The sequence below is a fragment of the Notamacropus eugenii genome, chromosome 6 (assembly GCF_028372415.1).
Source record: "Notamacropus eugenii isolate mMacEug1 chromosome 6, mMacEug1.pri_v2, whole genome shotgun sequence".
Lineage (NCBI taxonomy): Eukaryota > Metazoa > Chordata > Mammalia > Diprotodontia > Macropodidae > Notamacropus > Notamacropus eugenii.
In genome coordinates, this window is record NC_092877.1 from 388,643,352 (window position 1) to 388,660,921 (window position 17,570).

General features: G+C 54.9%; 1 protein-coding gene across 1 annotated transcript in view; it reads left to right on the top strand.

Moving 5' to 3' along the window:
- The window catches only part of PITPNM3 (PITPNM family member 3), a 103,148-nt gene that overhangs the window by 55,389 nt on the left and 30,189 nt on the right, over positions 1 to 17,570 (top strand). The window contains exons 4-6 of the mRNA XM_072619049.1: positions 4,269 to 4,316; positions 9,978 to 10,054; positions 11,628 to 11,863. Of these exons, the coding sequence (XP_072475150.1) occupies positions 4,269 to 4,316; positions 9,978 to 10,054; positions 11,628 to 11,863 (361 nt within the window). The remainder of the gene's footprint in view (positions 1 to 4,268; positions 4,317 to 9,977; positions 10,055 to 11,627; positions 11,864 to 17,570) is intronic.

Sequence of the window (17,570 nt, forward strand, 5' to 3'; positions counted from 1 at the left end):
TCGCCCTCCGATTGTCCCACTAAGGAACTCCTCTGCTCTGCACTTGGGCATATGGGTTGGGACTGACCTCTAAAGAGGGAAATCCTGTGACTCCTTACATGCCAGCTTGCCTTTATGTGATCTCTTCCTCCAATAGAATGGAAGATCCTGGAAGGCAGGGACTGTCTTGTTTGTTCATATGTTTTTGCGTCCCCAGAACTTGGCCCTTGGTGAATTGGCCTTCCATCTCCACCTTGACTCTGCACTGTCTAATCACATCCCTGGAAAGCCACATCTTGGGCTTGGGCTTCCTCTATCTGTCTGTGGTCATCTCCAAGGAGGGTTCCACTGCCAGCCCTCCTGCTTCAGCTCTGATGGAAGGCACCAGGAGCTCCTGACCTCTCTGACACATGTGGCTACCTCTCATGCTGGACATGGCCATCTGAGGATGGCAGTTCAGGGCAGGAAAACCTAAGCTGCAACTAGTGACCCAAGAGTTGCTGAGATGTTGGAGGATTCAGAGTCCTATTATTGGCCAGGGCCAGTGGGAGATGAAGCTTTGCTGGGTCATTCTAAAGCACCAGGACCTTCTACATCTCCCTAGGAGTGGCAAGAACAGAGTCGGGGAGGGAGAGTAGGGGTGCTGTTGTTGGCCCCTAGGACACTTAGAGGGTTAAGAGTCCTCCTCAGGCAGACTCCACAAGGCGAGGCTCAGCCTCTACCAGAAGGCCTCTGGGGAGGAGAAGCTGCTGTGTTCCACCCCAGGCAGCTTTCCTGGTTGGGATGGATTCCCTGGCATCAGTTGGCCCAAGTCTGCCTGTTCCCAGCTTTCTCTGCATCGCTCATGATTCCTTCCTCCATGGCCAGCCAAGTCAGTCTACCCGACAGCCTTCAGCTGGTGATAGGGAGCTCTCCTGACTCCCTGAGCCTTCTCTTCTCCAGGATTTGTGTCCCCAGAACCATGGAATCCCCCCCCCCGCCCTCACTCCCACCATGTGCTCCATGTCCTTCACCTTCCAGGTGCTACAGAAAGGTCAGCAGGGTGATCACGATACATAGAGAATTTGACTGTGGCAAGCAACCTCTGGGAATGATGAGGGAGATGCAAGGAGACATTTCCTGGAGAAAAGACCAGAGGACTGGTTTTGTGAATCATCCATGGGGTGTGGAGCTGTAAAGGGCTGCAGGGAGACAGGCTGAGGACCCAGGATGAGGCCACAGCAGTGGCCCCTGAGCACTCACTGCCTGGAGTCCTGGGTTCCACCTTGAGGGTAGATGGCCAGGGAGGATGGCCATCCCCTGGGTGACCTTCTCTCCTCATCTCTGCCTCCTGGCTTCCCTGGTCTCCTTCCAGGCTCAGCTTCAATCCCACAATCTCCTGGGATGCCTCCCCCATCCCCCAACTGCTCCAGCTTTCTCTTGGTTTACAGCCTTGTCTGGGGCTGGTTTGGACTTGGTTGGGAGCTCCTTGAGGAGAAAGCATTGTATCTTTCTTTGCACCCTCAGTGGGAATCCAGTGCTTGGCACTCAGTAAAGCCTTAAAAAGAGCAGCCTGAGAGTTTGTGGGCCCAGGGCTCCCTTTTGACCTCACCCTCCCCACCACGGCAGTCCCTGTGGTATCCTAGGACTCTGGAGAGTGTGTGAGCAGGTCTAGTGGGCTTCATGGTGCACTCTTGTCCTTGGATGGGTCTTCTTGGCTGCCACTTTAACACCCGGCCTCATGGTAGCTCCCCCAGAGGATGGGTCATAATTCGATCTGGTGGAAGGCTTGCATCCCTAAGAACTTCCAGTCCATCTTGCACTATCCAACTGAGGTGTGATTATCCCTCATCTAGATGGAATGGGGCAGGCAGGAAAAGTAGCCTGAATGAAGTCAATGGCACCCCAGACCAGTCAGTGCCTCTCCCACATCCTTGCTGGGGGCATCCATCTGCCATGGGCCATATATCCTGACTGAGCAGGGAGGCCTGCCATATCCCAGAATAGAGGGACCTTTGGGGTCCTGAGGACGGATTATTCTCTGATCTTGGCTCTATGTCTGCCCCGATCTGAGGGTGGGAGTTGTTTCCTGGGCTGCCCTGGGCCTGGGCCTTTGGGGCTCCTATGGGGCAGCTGCCAGGCAGAATGGGCAGAATGGGGGTATGGGACCAGGGTGTAGTGACAGAGTTCAGCTGTGGAGGCTATGGGGAAATATGTGTCGGCAGGTTGGGCCTGGTTCCTGCCTGGAGGTGGTCTCTATTCCTTACCCCTGGCTTCCCATTCTGGCCAGCTGCAAATAAACCCATCCGTGCCAATCCCCACCCTCACCCACCCCCCAGTCTGTTCTGAGAACTCCAACTGTCTCAGGGAAAATACAGCCAGAGCCGAGGAGGGCCAGGCAGGAGGAAGCTATTTATAGATTCTTTGTGGCCCCAGTCAGGGCTGCCATGTTGGCTCCTAGACCCCTGGGAGGTTGATTTGTGGGAAATGGAATACACTTGTTCTCATCCTGTTGACCGTGGGCCCCACTCCCAGGCCAAACTGTCTACCCGAGCCAGGTCTTCAGCGGCAGGGGGAGGAAGAACTCCCATCTCCCTCCTTTGGCTCCTGGTACAGGCTCCCTCCTGTGTGTAGCTGAGGGTGGGGTCAGGCTGGCCTTTCTCAAACACTGGCCTGGAAGGACCAAAGATCTTCAGGCATCCTGTTCCTGCCTCCCTTGCTGTTCTAGTCAAGGTTTGTCATTGCACAGATTTCTCTTTTTACTGAACTTTTCACACAAGGCTCATTTCCTCAACAAGAATGAAGCTTTAGACAGGCCAGGCCTGCAATGTCACCCCTCCTCCGCTCTCGAAGGGGACCCTGAGGGAGGATTTGGTGCTTGATGTCCCTGGACAGTCTCAAGCACAAAACTGCGGCTGGAGCCAGCACGTCTGGGGTCTCTATCCTGAAGACCTCCTTTGGTCCAGAGCGTGGTAGACAGCAGTGACCCTTGCCTTTGCAGGGGGTGGGGGGAAGGGAAAGGGGGGGGCTTTCCCCACACCTACTCCTTCCAGGACTCTTGGAGACTTTTGCCCCTGTAGACCACGCCTGGCTCCTGGGCCCTGAATGCCTTGGCCTTTCTGCCACCATTCCTCTCTACTCCTTCTCCATCTCTGGTTGGCCCCTAACTGGGGGTGCTCCCCAAGGCCCTAACTGGGGTCTCTTCTTCCTCTTCTCTGCATCTTTCTCTGTCTCTTTCTCTGTCTCCATCTCTCTGTCTCTGTCCTCCTCTCCCTCTTTCCCCTTCCTTCCTTTCCTCCCTCCCTCCCTCCTCTGTTTCTCCTCTTTCTTTGTCTCTGTCTCTATCTCTCTCTGTCTCTCTCTCTCCCCCTGCACCCCTCCCCCCTCTCCCTCCCTCCCTCTCATCTCATCAGTTCTCATGGTTTAGTTCTGTACTCTCTGTAGACCATTCCTACAGCCACGGTTCCAGCACCAGTCTCTCCCCCAAGCTCCAGGCCACCAAATGCACACTGGACAATTCACATGAGATGATCCAGAGTCGTCTCTAGCTCTGCCTGCCCCAAACTCATCCCTGTTTCCTCCCGGGACATGGGTATCCTCCCAATACCCAATTTCCCTCCTGCTCTCCGAGGCTTCCTTTCCTCCATCAGCCACGTCCGCCAGGGGCCCGGGCATTCTCTGCCCTTGTTCTCTTTCCTCTCAGACGAAGGCTTCGCCAGCTCAGGCCCTGGCCCTCTCCCTAGCTGCTGCAGCCTGCTAGGAGCTCTCCCTACTCCATGTCGGCACAGTGGCCACATTCATGTTCCAAAAGCAAAGCTCTGACTGGGTCACTGTTGTCTTAAAAATCGCCCTTTGCCTGGCACTGAAGCTCCTCCACCATCCGGCCCCCACTAACTTTTTCTGCCTTAATTCTCTGCCTTCTTTCACTCTCTGCATTCCTTACCTCTGCAGCTGTGCCCATGCTGACCTGCCCCGTCTCTTTCCCAGCACAGCTCAAGCGCTCAGTCCTTCACCAGGTCCTTCTTGACGCCCAGCAGAACTCTCCCTCTCTTGGAAGAACTTTGTAACTATTATCTGGGTGTGTGGGGAAGGAAAATTGGGCCTGCCCTGATGTAGAGAAGCCTGAGAGGAGGAGAAGATCGAAGAGAGAAGGGAGGGGATCCCAGGGAAGGGGAGGAGAAAGAGGGGGATAGCAGGGGAGGGGAAGTGGTCCCATATGGTCTCACACTCAGGGTTCGCTCTCTTTGGGTACAGAAAACCAAAGGCTAGAGCCAAAATCCTAACATGTTCCTTTTCACGTCCTCCCACAGATTCAGGGTCTGGTGTCTGCACATCCAGCGTCCTTCAGGAAAAACAGAGTGAGTGCAGCCTTAAATTCTCTTTGACTTGACTGACTGCCTGTGGCTGCTTCTGTTTCCTCCAGTGGAAAAGCAGCAGGATCCCAGTGATGGCGAGCCTTGCCCCTGCCCCTGCCTAGGTCTCTCAGGATCTGGGGTGCAGGGGGGGATTATAAGCCAAACCCTCCTGGGCCCTCAGGTCCTCGAAGACTTGGGAGCTCAGAGACTAAGGACTGGGGTTGGAAAGGGGAGAACCAGGGAAGCAAGGAGCCACTTGGAGGAGGGGTGTGTGTGGGCTGCAGTGTCTTTTCCTCTGGGAGGGCTCACAGGGGAAGGGCAGATGACAAGAATCTTTGGGCCCAGGGGCTCTGGACTCCCCTCAGTTCTGGGGTCTTCAATGCAGAAAGCTTTCCCTGCAGAAGCCAGGGAGTAGATGTCAGGGGAGAAGAAAGGCTCCAGGCTGCTGGGGGTTAGAGCCTGACTGGGAGAGGTTCCCATCTGTCCTGATCCCTTGGCTCTCTGGGTCCTGCCATTTGCCGTGCTCCCAACACCAACAAGTGGTTGCCTAAGATGCATCAGAGATCAAAGGAAGGGCCAGGAGGGAGTCCATTGCCCCAGAGGCAGGTCAGGCAGATCTGGCTCGCCCAGCAGGCCTCATGATGGTCTTCTAAATGTGCATCTCCAGTGGGGGCCAATTCTTTGGTCCAAGCATCAGAGAGAGAGATCATGGCAGAACTGGAGGGACAGAGAGACAGGTCCAGGCCCAGAATAGGAGAGACCCATGGAGGGAGGGACAAAAACCCAAACAAAGGCCCTCTGGCTCTGTCTGGGGCACCACCAAGCACCTGCCATGGGGCAGGGGGCTTCAAAGGTTGGTGACCACTTGCCAACTACATTGTAGGGGGTGGAGTGCCTCTTGGGCAGGCCCAGGGTGGACTGGCCACCTCCTGGCCTGTGACCTGGGTAAGCACCACGCTCAGGAGCCAGGAGGTGGCCCAAGGTATGCCCACTTCAGGCTGGTACCCCTCATGGTGGAAGCGGCTCTAGGCTGTACCTGGGGTTCCTGTTAGCAAGGGTCCACCTGTGCTGACCCTGGGGAATCCTGGCTCCTGGTGCCCACCAGGGAAGGGAGGGCTCATCCGTAGCCACTCCTCAACACATACTCACATACACACATATATACACACATATATACACGCATACACAGGAACCCACAGACACCCTCCCTCCCCCAAGTGCATAGTGCCTGGAGGGCTGATAGGCTTGATCAGAGACCTGTGGCCCAGTGATCCCCACAGCCCCTTCTGCTCTCCCGAAGGGGCCCTCCCCCTATCTCTTTCTGTCTCCCTGCTTCTGTCTCTCTCTGTCTGTCTCTCTGTCTCTGTCTTCTCTCTCTCACACTTTCTCTTCCCTCTCTCTCCTCCCTCTCTTCTCTCTTTCTTCTCTCCCCTTCTCTCTTTCCCTCTCCCTCCCTCTCCCTCTTCATCTGTCACTTTTCCCTCGTCAGGGGGTTAGTCTTCTTCATTTCTCTCTTGTTCTGTCTCCTTTGTGCCTCGGTGGAAGGCCTTGGTTCCACCTGAGCCCCTGGGCTCGCAGGGAGTCCTCTGCCTCTGTTCCCAGCCCTGCCCCCTGGGTCCCCCCTTGCCTCCCCCCTGGAGCGCTCTCTGTGCATGCCCGGCTCCTTTCCCCTGCAGACGAGGCTTTTAGGATGGCTTTTCGTTTTCTAATTGACCACATATGCCGCCAGTGCCATGGAAACATCTGTCCTGATGCATGAAGTCATTCAGCGCAGCAGCAGCCTTGGGGAAGCAGATGCTGGGAGAGCCTTGATTTCCCGGGGGGCTTCCATGCCTCCCACCATCCCCCCTGCCCCCACCTCCACCTGGTGGCCCCGTCTCTGCAGCACCCTCTTCCCCATTCCCCACGCAGGGAGGTTCTAGTCTGATCGAGCCTCTGCATCAGGGTGGGGGCAGGGAATGATCGGATTCTCCCACTAGACCAGCTTCCTAGGTAGGATCTTGAATGGGGGGTGCGGGAAGCCGGGGTCACTGGAGCGGAAGGGGAGCCATTCCCCCTCCCCCACACCGCTGCTTCCTACAGGATTTAGCTCCAGTATGAAGCCAGGCCTGCTCCCCCTCCCTAGTGTTTCTCCCCAAGTCGAGGATGGAGGGCCTCTAACTGAGGAAGGTGTTGGGACCCTCTGTGCCTGCTCCCCTCGAGCTTCTGAGCACTCTGCGCCTGAAGAGCTCTTTGGTACCCATGGTCTAGGTGCCACAGGCTGGAGGCGGGGCGTGGAATGGAGGAAGGCCTCCCAAGGGGGCCTGAGTGTCCTGGCAGGTCTCCTCTGATCTCTGGGGCTTAGAATGGTAGCTTCTGGAGAGCAGCCTCTGTCTCCCTCTTTCCCTCCCTCCCTCCCTCCTTCCCTCTCCCTCCCCACCTCTCATTTCTGGATCCCCAGCCAGCTTTACTAAGCACCTACTGTGTAACCTGTCAAGCTCTTGGAGGTGCTGGGGACCATGAGGGTAAGACAGGTCCTGCCCTTACATGGGGGGGGGGGGCGGGGCGGAGCGGGAGGAGTGCAGTTATAAATAGATACATTAACCAGGTGATTTGAGAGGCTCCCCCGGAGCCACAGGACTGAGGGAAGGATTCCTTTGGGAGGGGGTGCCGAGGCCTGGAGGGGGGTGGGGTGGAGCCACATGAGGAAGGACTCCTCTTACCGGATAGGTGCCATTCACGGTTCTGAATTGGGGAGGGGGAGGCTCAGCCTTGGGCTTCAGGAAGATGATTCCAACATTGGGGAGAGGATGTAGAGCTAGTAGGCCAGTGGGAACTGAGGGCTGTGTGAGGGCCGGAAGGGGATGGCTGAGCACATAGTCTGGGGCGAAGGAGGGGAGAGAGTCAAGGAGGGGCGAAGACACTGTACCTGCTATGGGCAACACACCTGGCAGGAAGACGTCATTATCCTCATTTTATAGATAAAGGAAGGAAGGCAGCCAGAGTGTTAAGTGACTCACACCATCACCATGCTAGCAAGAATCTCAGGGCGGACTTGAACTCAGATCTTCCTGACTCCAGAAACAATGCTCTATCCACTCAACCACCCCATGCTGCCTCAGAGGAGGTCATAAGCCTGGGTGATCAGCATGTGGACGTGCCTTTAACCAAAATAGGGACGTTTGGAGGTGGACAGAGTCTAGGTGGGGAGGACGTTGAGTCCTGGTTTGGACATGGCAAGTTTGAGAAGCCCAGGGGACACTGAGTCGGATGACAAAGAGATGTCCAGGAGAAAGACTCCGGGAGGTGTGGAGGGTGGGGAGGACAATGAAGCCGAGGGCTGGGATGAGGGGGGGAGAGCGGTGCAGGGACAGCAGCCCAGGGGAGGGGCCTGAGCTCAGGCAGGGGGCTCCTGGCCCTGGGGGCGGAGTCTACTCTGTCCTCCCTCCCCCTCCGGGTAAAGGGCCCCTAGTTAGGGCAGTGGTAGACATAATTTGTGATTAAAATAGACAAAAGTAACCCTTTTTGCAACTGGAGGGGGAAGGGGGAAGGGCGCATCATCCTGGGTAGGGCAGCTGATGAGACTGGGTTCAGGAGAGGAGGCAGTGAAGTCCCCTGGTTGGGAGATCACCATTCAAATGCCACTTCAGGCTTTTTGCAGCTGGGTGACCATTTGTGATAATGCCTCAGGATTGGGTTGTCATCATGATAGGGTGGTCAAGGCTGAGGCTGCCACACAAAAGCACCCTTTACCCATCTGGTTTTAACCTCTGGGACCTCCTTACCTGAGCCAAGCCAGGGCTGATCCCCTTGTGCAGACAAGCTTGCTGTTGAGCAGTGGTAGAATAGGGTCAAGGTCCACTCGGTCGCTGGAGGGAGCCCTATGCCCCTGCAAGCTTGCCTTCTTCATTGAGAAGGTGGGGGGTGGGGGAGAGCAGACCTCTTCTGAGCCAGAGCCCTGAGCCAGACCTGGGCAGCAGGTGGGGGCAGGACTGGGCTGGCAGAGGCACCCAGTGACAGATGTGGGCATTAGCCTAGTGCAGGTGAATAGTGGGTGACCCATCTGAATGGGGCAGGTGGGCCCAGACTGTAGAAGGCCTAGAATGTCTGGCTCAGTATTTAAGATGTCTGTGGTGTGACTGTGAAGATACAATCTTCTGGAGAACAGACTCTAACACTCATCTGACTTCCTCTGGTCTTTTCTCCAAGTGCACCCTCAGTGTGTACTTAGGGCTCCTTACAGCCATGGGAAAGCAGGCGTAGGGACCAGGAAGGTTGATAATGCAGTGATAATACTTAATAATAACAATATATTCATACAACACTCGGGGCCGCCACGAGGCACCATAGTGCACAGACCACCAGACCTGGAATTGGGAGCTCTGACCTCAGACGCTTACTAGCTGTGTAACCCTGGGCAAGTCACTTCACTCTGTTTGCCCTAGTTTCCCCACTTGACTCTGCATTACCTCCCTCTCAGGGTTGATCCAGTGAAAGTATTTTGTAACACTCTTCAATGTGGGAGATGTCACCCCTTAGTATCATGGCAGCGGTCTTGTCGGCTACTTCAGGAAGAAGGATGCCCCTGATGGAGACCTTGGTTCATGACAGCTGTATCCCTGCTGTATGGCCAGGCCCCTTGGTTTCTGCTCAGATGGGGCTGTCTGGCTGGCGGTTTTTCCTCTGCGAGGGACATCCTCTCCTTCACCTGGCCCAGAATCCAGTGGCCCTGACCTCGACTCACCTGGGGCAGCCAGCCTGGTGTTCAAGGTCTCCAGGGAAGAATTTTGGGCAGCTGACTTACAGCTCCATCTTGTGGGCCTTTGGGTCCCTGGGGCCACTCCACACCATGATGAGGCATGAATGAAGGGGGCCCCAAGCAGAGGGAAATGAATATAATCTAGTCTGTGGCCAGGGGTCTCAGCCTCGGGCAGAAAGGACTGGGATGGCAATAGTGGTGAGGAGGATGGGGGTTCCTTTCCTCTGGACAGCATGGCTCCCTCTCTTGCTGCCTTTTCTCTCTACTCCCATCTAGATGGCTCCTGTGGGTAATTCTGAGGGCTGCTGCTGCCTCTGTGTGACTCCCAGGGTGATCCTGGGGTGGGATGGGAGAGTGGTCATTGTAGCCTTAGTAGGTCCTCAATGAATGTACAGTGAAATCTGAGTAGGGGTGGGGACAAGAGGTCTACACAAGACAGCGTGGCCAGCACATCAGGGAGATGCCCACTGAGACAGATCTGGCACCCCTTAGTCCTCTCACCTCACAAAAGACTGGCAGATGCCCATGAGGATGATATGGATTGCCTCTACCAGGGCTCTGGGTTGGAATTGAGGTCTGCCTCTGGATATGAGCCCCCCATAGAGTCAGCCTGAAGACCACTTTATGCTTAACAATTATTGAAGATCTCCAAATGCTTTTGTTTAGGTCAGTTATAGAAATAGCATCTTAAAATTATTATGAAAAATAGATTGGACCATGTGGAGCCTACCTCGAGAATCACTGAGCTAGGGGATGGGGAGCGCCAGCTCTCTGAGAACCACAGAGAACCTAGACTTTCCTGGGCATGCACGCCCTCTGGTGTTGGGTGGAGGGGATAACCCTTTCCTAAACAGACTACAAAGTGCCCTGTGTGAGCAATGACCATGAGCCTTTCCTCCGCTGTTTGTTCTTCTTCCTCCACACAGGAGAATTGTACCGAGTTTCTTTGAGAAGACAGAAATTTCCAGCCCAAGGCAGCATTGAGATTCATGAAGATGCTGAGGTGGGTGATGCAGTGATGAGGGTGCAGATCCCTGGTGCAGAAAGGCTCTTTATCCTTTGTGAAGACCCTTCATTGCCAAACTGTGGATCTAGAATTGAGTCGAGAGGCACTAGGGAGCCATGGCCTGCTTGAGGGCAGGGGAGGCACATGACAAACAAGTTGTCACAAAGCTCACAAAGTATTTTGTCACATGCCTGAGGTGGGGTGTGCCTATGACCCCTATTTTACAAATGTACAAACCTTGGCCCCAATGAGGAAAGTGCTTGCTTACTCCCCCAGAGTGGTAGGTTCTGGAGCCAGTCTTGAACACATTCGGGCTTGTGCTCTGGGCTTATTCTTCTGGTGAATGGAGTAGGAGTGGGAGGTAGGGAGATTTGGAAGGAAGTAGTTACTGCTGTGGTCCAAATGTTGAAGCTGGTTCCAGGCTAAGCAGACACAAGAGGACAATGAGCTCTGTTTTGTACAGATTTGGTCTGAAGTGCCAGAGGACCATGACAGGGGGTGTTCAGCAGGCAGCTGGTAATGGGGCCCTGGGGAGATGGAGTCATCTGCAGAGCAATGGCAGTTGAAATGGGGGAGGGTGGGGAGGGTGAGACAAAGATAGGCCTAGAGAAGAGGATGCTGGACAGAGACAGAAACAGGCAGTGGGATGAGCTGAAGGATTGGGGGCAGGGACTCCTGTGGGGAGGAAAGCTCTCCTTTGGCCTCAGTTGTCTCTCCCTTCTGGCCCCTTCCCTTCCTAGTCACTGAGACTTTCAGCCTCAGAACCTTTTCTTCTTAGCTCTGAACCCCCATGTCCCCACTGCTGCCCCAGAATCTTTCCAAGGTAGATGCTAATTCTATCCCCTCTCTGGCTGCCAGCCTACTTCACCTCATTGCCTTTCACCTAGACCTGTATGGTGTCTAACAGGTTTCCCTCTCCACTTTGTCATCTCAAATACATCTGTAGTCCAGCCACCAAAATCATCTTCCTACAGTTCAAGTCAGGTTGAGGAGTCATTGAGATGCTGTGGAGTTGGCAGACCTGGGTTCAAATCCATCCCTGGTATTTACTCCCTGTGTGTCCTGGGCTCAGTTTCCTTTCCTCTAAAAGGAGGGCCTTGGTGTAGCTGACCTCCAAGGTCCCTCTTGGCACTAACTTTGATTTTATGATTCACTCCCTTTTTCCCAAACTTTCCATATCTCCCCATTTGTTCTAGGATAAAACAGACCTTTCCCCTGGTGTATAAGCCCCTGGCTTCTCCCCTCCAGGTAGAATTTCCAGACTGGCATGACTGTCTCCTAACTGCACTCCATGCCTAGCTCACTTCCCTTCACATCTCCCCCTGTTGAGGTCCAACTTCAGTTCCATCTCCCAGCTTTCCCTGACCCCCACGGCCCCAGAACTTCTCCCTCCTGAAATATCATTTTCCTCATTCCACCCACATTGTGGGCATGGCAAGTCTCCCCACTGAGGTCACAAGCTTCTCAAGGGTCAGCGATGGGACTGGCAGAGGGGCAAGGTAGGGAGGGTGGCACCCAAAGTTGGTGGCCCCATGCGGGGCAGTCTTCCTCACCCACCCCTCTCCTCCAGGGAGGCTCTCAACAGCGGGCTTGTAGAACACATGTCCTCCTCCTGGTGCTTCACGGAGGTAACATCCTGGACACAGGCAGCGGGGACCCAGGCTGCAAGGCAGCTGATGTCCACACCTTCAGCTCAGTGTTGGAGAAGGTGACTCGCGCCCACTTCCCTGCAGCTCTGGGCCGTGTCCTCACTCAGTTCGTCCCCTGCCCGGCCATCTGCTCCCAGGCCTTCTCTCTCATTTCCAAGTAAGTTGGGCTGGTGTGGGGATGCTGCAGGCCTGGTGCCACCATGCCTGGTCCTGGGCATAGGTGGGCACCCAGTGCCAACTGTCCATCTGGTTTCATTTTTGTGCAAACATGTAGCTGGCCCCTCACCCCAGAACTTGTCTGACCCCACTGGCACTGCCAGTCTGGACCCTGAGTAGCTGGCAGGCACTCTCACTGTGGCCTGGGGGCTCTGGGAACCCTCCTTCCATAAGGACAAGCCCTTTATGTGCTCTTTGTGGTCATCTGTCTGTTGGTGAAATAGACTTGAAGGGAATATTCGTGTCTATGTCACGTGATCTGAGGTCCCTTAGGCTGGGCACCAATGTGCCAGCATTCCTACAGCAGAGGCAATGAGGCAGGAGGCGCTTGGTGGGATGGGAGGGTGGCATTCTCAGCAACACTGGTGTCCAGGAGAGAGCAGAAAGGAAGGAATCTGGGGGTCAGATGTTCCTCCAGAATAGTACTCCCTGGGGAGCATGACTTAGGCTCCCCGGGGGTCTGTCATCTGCTGCCCCAGGCAGAGGTGGGTATGTGGGTGTCCCAACTGAGATGGGGCTCTGGGCCCCATCAGCCATCAGTAGGAGCCAGGAGATCCCCTGGAGTCTGCCCAGCAGGACCCATCACCTCTCCTTCTGCACTACCCTCCCCGCCATGTTGGTCTGGAGGGCACCTTCTAGACTGTCTTCAGAGAAACTTTATCTGCTCCAACCCTGCTATCCGAAGGTGCCAAACACTGGATGTGCCAGGGAAGATAGGGTCTAGTACCACAGAGCATGCTGCTTCTTTGGACCAGGAAGCTTCCTGCAAGAGTGGAGGGGGCAGTTTGGAAAGACTTGGAGTTAGCTAGTAGCCAGGCAGAACTGAGGCCCTTCTGCAGCTGTGACTACAGCTGGGGTGGCCTTCTAGGCCACAGCGAGCACCCTCCTGGGGCAGCTGGGGCTGTATGTGTGACAGGCCTGACTCCCCCAGTGTCTGGGCTGACCCATGCTGCAGACCTTTCTTGTGGAGTCCAACCACTGCTTCTGCCCATTGCAATGGAAGCTGTCTCCCAGGGACTGGGCTCAGCTTTGGCACACTTGGGCCCTCCAGGAGCCTGGGACCACCAGGTACTGAGGCTAGAGTTTCTCCTTAAGGGTCTGAACCTGTGAGCCAGAGGACCAGGGTACAAGGCTTTTGGGTCATGATTGAGTCTGAATGGAAACCATGCCATCCCTCCTTCCTCCCCTCCTGCCCTCTCTTTCTCCTTCCAGTCCCCCTCCTGCCCTCACCCCTCCTGCTCTCACCTCTGCTGCTCTCCTTCCCTCCTCCCCCCCTTCCCTCACTCCCTGGCAGTTCTGGGTCCTCCTTTAAGACCCATGAAGGATTGCACTCTGCTCCCAGCCTCCAATTCTGCTGTCACCACTGCCTGAGGCTGGGCCCCCAAACTTGTGCTCCTAGGGACCTGAATTTGAGGGATAAATTTAGCCCAGGTGAAGCAAAGAATGTCTGACCCTTGCCCTGAGGTGACACTAATTAACAGCCTTGGGAGAAGTGTGTGAGCCTTACCCTGCCCCAGCAGCTTCTCATCCATCGTAGCTGGGGGAGACCTGCTTCGGATGGTCTATCACCTCTTGTGATAGAAGGGGGAAGGGTGGTAGATAAGCTTCTGGGCAGCGGGGGGGGTCCTCTAGAAGCCTGGCTTAGAACCCCCCTCTTTCACCCCCTTGAACATACATATGCATGTACACACATGCACAGATGTCAACCAGAGGAAGAGATGTGGGGTGAGGAGGCAGGTCCAGAAGGAATTTGAGAGATCCTAGTGTGATCAGGATGACCTGGAACCTGGCAGGGGGACAGCTTCTTCCAACTCCCTACCACCTCTAACCCTCGATTTTTCCCATTCTAGGGTTGGGTGCAAGTCAGAGAAGCCAAGGCTGGGGGTCAAAGGACAAATGAGAGAAGGACCTCAGACCTTAAGCCTGCCTAAGTTCTGGAGATAACACCTCCCATTCCACCCCTCACCACATCCCCCCCTCCCCGCAGCCCTTCATGTCCCTGGGCTTGGGGAAGATGCACCCATCTCCTGGTGGATCTGCCTGCCCAGACATAAGGAACCTGGGAAATCTGGTACCTTTTGCCTTAGGACTCCTCCGCCCCCTGCCCCTACCCCCTGTTGTCTTACCTGGGTCAGGAAGGATCTTAGCCTGAGAGTGGGTGGCTAGGGCTCCAGAAAACCAGGCAAGCAGGCATGCAGCTGTTGGCCTCTGTCTTAGAGCCCCAGGGATGTGTCTGGGCACTTAGCCTCGTTGAACTCCATGCATATTTGACTAATAGTTAACTAATTAACTAATTTACAATTGATGAATTGTACATTAAACCTTCAAAGAGGCTACCAAGGAGAGGAGCCCCTCCACGGAGAATCAAAAGCTTGGGTAGTAATTGAAGAGCTTTCTTCTTGAGCGAGTTCTTGGGGACAAAACAGTTGATTTGGCCACCAGCTCCAACAGACAGAGGGCAGGAAGGAAGGAAGAGAGGGAGGGAGGGAGGGAGGGAAGGAGGAAGGCTTCTTACACATCAGGCTCACTTTTGGCTCTCCTGTCTGAGCTCCAAGCTTCCTCCCATCCTCACCAGGGAGGGCCTCAGCAGTGGCAGCAGCACAGGGGTCTAACCACTGCACAGCCAGTCCAAAGTGCTACATCCTCACACCAGAGATCTGAGTGGTCTTCCTGAACTCATGCTCATAAGATGCAGGCTTGATGTGAGTACAGTCAGTGAGGATCTGAACTGGGTGTGTGTCAAGAGAAGTCAGTCATTAATGGGTTGGGTCTCCAGTGGAGTGCCCCAGTGATCTATGTTCGACCTTGTGCCATCTGTCTTGGAGAAAGGCACATGTGACCTGCACATCCAACAGGCATACGGCCCAAAGCTGAGGGAAGTCAGAGGTAGAGTTCAAAAAGCCCTTGGCAGGCAAACTCAAGGGGCAGAGTCACAGAAGATGAAGTTTTAGAATGTGCCGACACATTTTTGGCACCATCAATCTTTCCCAAGGTACAGCCTGCCCTCAGCGCAGTGCTAACAGTGCCTGTTGGACAGGACCAGGGCTCTGCAGTCGCTTGCTTGCCTTTACTTAGATAAAGAAGTGATACAAATCTGGTTTCATTCACTGCACCATTGCTCCTGGCTCTGGCCTCTGGGCCTCAGGCTAAGGGTCAGTCTCCTCCTTTTCTGGCCAGTGCTGGGGACACAGGGACAAGGATGACCCCATCCCTGCCTTCATCAGGGAGGCAGCATGGCTAATTTGGGAAGCAGGCACTGGCTCTGCTGGCCCTGTGGTCTCTGCTGGTCACTGGGGCTCTGCTCTGACCTTGACCCTGACTCTCCTGTGTAAAAAGTTAGGGAGTTTGTCTGGGCTTTCAGCTTCTGGGTTCAGTTGGAGCTCTTAGCGAAGGGGCTGCTGCTTTTTACCCACTAGAGGAAGAGTGAACTCTGTTGAATTGGATGCCCTCTTTCCTTCTCTTCCCTCCCCTCCCCCTCTCTCCTTCCCTCCCCTTCCCTCTCCTACTCTCCCCCCCCCCCCCCACTTACACACACATACACACAGAAACTCTTAGGGGAGAGTTTGAAGGAACCTTTAATTTAGCGACTAGAAGAGGGGCAGGCATGATAGCTATTTTCTTTGAGAATTTGAGAACTGTCTTGGCAAGGACTGACCTCAGCGGAAGGACCAGAAGCGTTAGGGGGGAGGAAGAAGTCAGATTTGGAAATGGCCTCGGAATGCCTGGTGCCAAGTGGCTGGGGCTGCTCACTCTGTGAGGGGCGTGATATCCCCTTCCAACCTTCAAATTCAGGAATTCCATATGGTGTTCCCTCTCCTAGAGGATGTTCATTATCTCTGGGACCAAACTCTCCATGCTTACTTATGCCTACATTGGTAGGCTCTCTGGCTGGGTTCAAGATCCTCCCAGTTTTCAGTTCCCCAGTTTTTGAGTCTCCCAAGCCAACGACTAGGAAGCACAGGGGACAAGCAGCTTGCCCAGGAGGTGGCGGCATTGTTTCCTCTTGCTGGGTCACATTCCTGCTTTTCTGGATTCCCAGAGAGATCAGTGCCCTTCAGTCTCCCTGGCCACAGAGCTGGCTAGGCTGCTCCTCTATTCAGCCTCTCCATGGTCTGACCCAGCCTCCCTTTGCTTGCACACTAGCAGGGCTCCAGCGGGCTGGACAGCTCTCTGCGCTGAGTTGTCCTGACTCATCCTTTGCTCAGGTCCTGATCCCTTCCATTTCGCTTCTCCCCCAATTTGCCTAATTTGACACCATCCTTTAGAGCCCACCTCTAGTTCCATCATTTTCCTGGTGTCTACCCTGTTGCACAGTGACTCCCTCAGGCACTTTGGCTGGCCTTCTGAGCACTGCCATTCTCTGGGCTGGGGTCTTGGATGGGTGCATGATTCTGTCAGGGGCTCCCTGAGGCCATAGGCCTTGTCTTACCTAAGCTTGTCCATCACATCCATGGACAATTCTTACCAAGCCCTTAGTCATTGAATGAGTGTGGTCTCTGATAAACTGAGACCTGGGAAAGACCTTAGTGCAGAGAGGCCAAGGTCCCCCGCTGCACTGGGGCCATCACCCATTGTCCTGACTCATCTCCCTGTTGGACTCCGATGACTGGAGGGAATGGGAAGGCTGATGACTCAGTGCAGCTCCACCTTGGTTTAGTCCAAGTCATGCACAAGTCAAGATGTCCCCCCATGACACTGGTCCTCTTCCAGAAGGACAAACCATGCCATGGGTGCCAAACCCCAGGCATCTGTGCTGGGCTCTGGGCAGTTCCACTTCTTTATCCATGGCTTGAATAGAGGCTGAGAGGGAAGGCTTATTCAATTTGTGGTGGCCCATATCTGGCATGGCCAGGGACCACCATGGAGGGTGGTCAAAACATTCCACGAGTCAGTGAAAGGTTAGCCCACTGGGATGGACATAGTCACCTGGAAGCTGGACTGTCTGGGATGAATGGAGAGGTGTAATGTTCAGGGCTTCCAGGAACTTTCCCACCAGTTCATGGTGGGTGGTCAGCCTTCAGCAGGGAGGATGTAGAATTTAAACTGAAAAGGAAAGGGGAGGTGGGATGGAGAGACAACAGCACTCATGGTAGTGGATGAATCCAAGGAAAGAGCCAGGAGAGAGTCTGGTGGCCTCAGGACCCTGAGGACCTCTCAGGTTAGGGATCAGTCTGTTCAGGCTGCAGCTTCTGTTACTCTGTGGGGTCCCTGTCAGTGGGAATCCCCCTCATCCCCCGGAGCCAAGAGGGGATCATCCCCAGCACCTGGCACCATGCCCTGCATAGAGTAAGTGCTTAATAAATACTTGTGGATGGATTGGATGACTCAGGATTTCTGTTTCCTGGCCTGGCCTGGGTTGGTCCAAGTGCCCAGGACAGGATGAGTTGGGTGGGAAGGCTGAGGGAGCTGAGGGGATCTGGAAGTCTGGGGGTTGGGCAAGAGGGCAGGGAGGCAGCTTGAACAGGTGGAACATGCTGGCCCCTGGGTAGACATATGTGTTTCCATGTATGCTGTGTTCCTAGTCTGTGTTGGCATGGATGTGTATGTGTGTCTGTGCCTTAAATGCCCTCATGTTTGCAAGGAATTGTGTGTGTTTGGGGGAGGGTCCCCAGGGACTAATGCCTGTGCTCCAATAAAGCTTGGACCAA